At 34.2% G+C, this 2,079-nt stretch overlaps 1 protein-coding gene across 1 annotated transcript; it reads left to right on the forward strand.

The window, feature by feature from the left end:
- Positions 1-19: 19 nt before the first annotated feature.
- LOC112466160 (protein ANTAGONIST OF LIKE HETEROCHROMATIN PROTEIN 1-like) lies at positions 20-1,704 on the forward strand. The gene is made up of 3 exons (XM_025034093.1): positions 20-60; positions 307-621; positions 712-1,704. Exons 2-3 carry the CDS (start codon positions 476-478, stop codon positions 953-955), a joined length of 390 nt encoding a protein of 129 aa, XP_024889861.1. The 5' UTR covers positions 20-60; positions 307-475; the 3' UTR covers positions 956-1,704.
- The last annotated feature ends 375 nt before the right edge of the window (positions 1,705-2,079 follow it).

Genomic DNA, 2,079 nt, shown 5'->3' on the forward strand with positions numbered 1-2,079 from the left:
TCCGAGGCGATCACCAGAAATTGTAATTTATTGCAAAATAAACGCATTTTATAATTTTCGGTAAGTTTCATATACAGTTTAGGTGTAAAAATTCATTATTAAAACATTTTCTTGATTTGGTTAATTTTCTCGAATAATACTTTATTATTTGTATGTATCATTGAATATTTTTCACTTATTTTGATATTTGATGTTTGCGCTGTTTGGCCATTCTTTAACGTTTTTGCAATTAATTCATACAATTCTGAATGTGATTTTTAATTCGAGAAGACTGCATTAGATTGAATTACATTTGTCTTTTCACAGAAATGGATGATTTCGATTTGTTGTTAATTGCTCTGGTCAACATGGGAGCACTTTTGGTGCAACGTCGTAGAAACCGTGAACGTCGCCGCCGCGCCGTCGGCGTGTCTGGGTACGACCAATTAACACAAGGAGAAGATAGCAAGGAGCGTTTTACAATCTTTTTCAGGAGATGAAAACAGATGAGCAAATGTTCCACAAGTATACACGTATGACACTGCCAACATTCCAGCACTTGATGGACATTGTTAATCCAAGTTTAATGAAACGAAGTCCACGGGCACTTGAACCAGAGCAAAGAGTTGCTTTTACATTGCGGTATATGTTCGGATTACTCGTAGTCTAACAATACATATGTGTAAAAACAGTTTGGCAATTAATATTATAATATTGATAATGATGTTACAGATTTCTGATTGGAGACAAAGTTCCAGCAGTTGCTTTTGCCTATCGTGTTGGTTTATCAACAGTACATAAAATAATTAAAGAGACGTGTGACGTATTTGAAAGACTTCTTGGTCCTATCTATCAACGAACTCCTTCAAGAGAAGAATATTTACAAATTGCTGAGGGTTTTTGGACATTATGGAATTTTCCACATTGCTTGGGGGCAATTGATGGAAAACATGTCGATGCTCAATGCCCCCCCTAATTCTGGTACGCTGTACTTTAATTATCACATACGATACAGCATCGTACTTTTGGCTGTGTGTGATCACAATTGTCAATTCACTTTGGTGGATATTGGGTTAATGGGGAAGAACAGTGATGCGGGAATTTATGGGAACAACTACTTGAATGTGACGAATGAGATGCTGGATATTCCAGAAGGAACCAGTTGCTTAAGCGGAACCGATATACAAGTGCCTTATTTTTTTATTGGGGATGAAGCATTCCCCATTGGAAAGCATTTGACGCGGCCATATGCTGGACGGTATTTGGGGGAACGCAAAAACATATTTAATTATAGACTTTCGCGAGCCCGGCGTATAATAGAAAATACATTTGGGATTTTGGCAAAAAAGTGGGGTATATATAACAGACCGATCGCTGCGATTCCTGAAAATATCAATAAATATATTTTGGCAACTGTATGTTTGCACAATTTCTTAAGAAACAAAGAAGGTAATATTTTACAATTTGAAAACAATGATGAAATGATTGAAAATAACGAAAATGGTGCATTTGCGACGCACATTAAAGACTCTCTTTGCAATTATTTTATGACTCCAAATGGAATGGTCAATTAGCAGCATGATTATGTAACAAGAGGACAAAATCAAGACTTTATCTACACGTAAACATTTGATCGATTGATTACACACGTGTCATATTGTGAAATGTAATGCTAATATGTATTTATTATGTGAATATAAAATAAATAGTACAAAATTTCTTTAATATTATTATTATTAATATTATTATATGCCCCAGTACACATATATGTTATTACTAAAATTAATATCGCACAATCTTAAGACATGAGTATTATATGTATCTACGAATAAATGCAAATGATTTATTTTATCACAAAAATCATCTCGCTCACAGGTTTTCCTTTCTCCACAAAATTTTCATGATTTCTTGTTTCTTGACTTGTTGTTTTAATTCCGCCATAACCAGATTGCAAAATGAAGTGTCTAGATCATTCTGCAGTTGTGCACCATCTTTTTTAAAATTCAAATGCTCTGCAACTGCTTGATTCAAATTAATAAAAGACGCTTCAAACTTATCGTTTTCGAAAGATCACCAGGCAATAAAACTTGACACGTTATT

This window comes from Temnothorax curvispinosus, unplaced genomic scaffold (assembly GCF_003070985.1).
Source record: "Temnothorax curvispinosus isolate PA1 unplaced genomic scaffold, ASM307098v1 QBEX01015945.1, whole genome shotgun sequence".
Taxonomy (NCBI): domain Eukaryota; kingdom Metazoa; phylum Arthropoda; class Insecta; order Hymenoptera; family Formicidae; genus Temnothorax; species Temnothorax curvispinosus.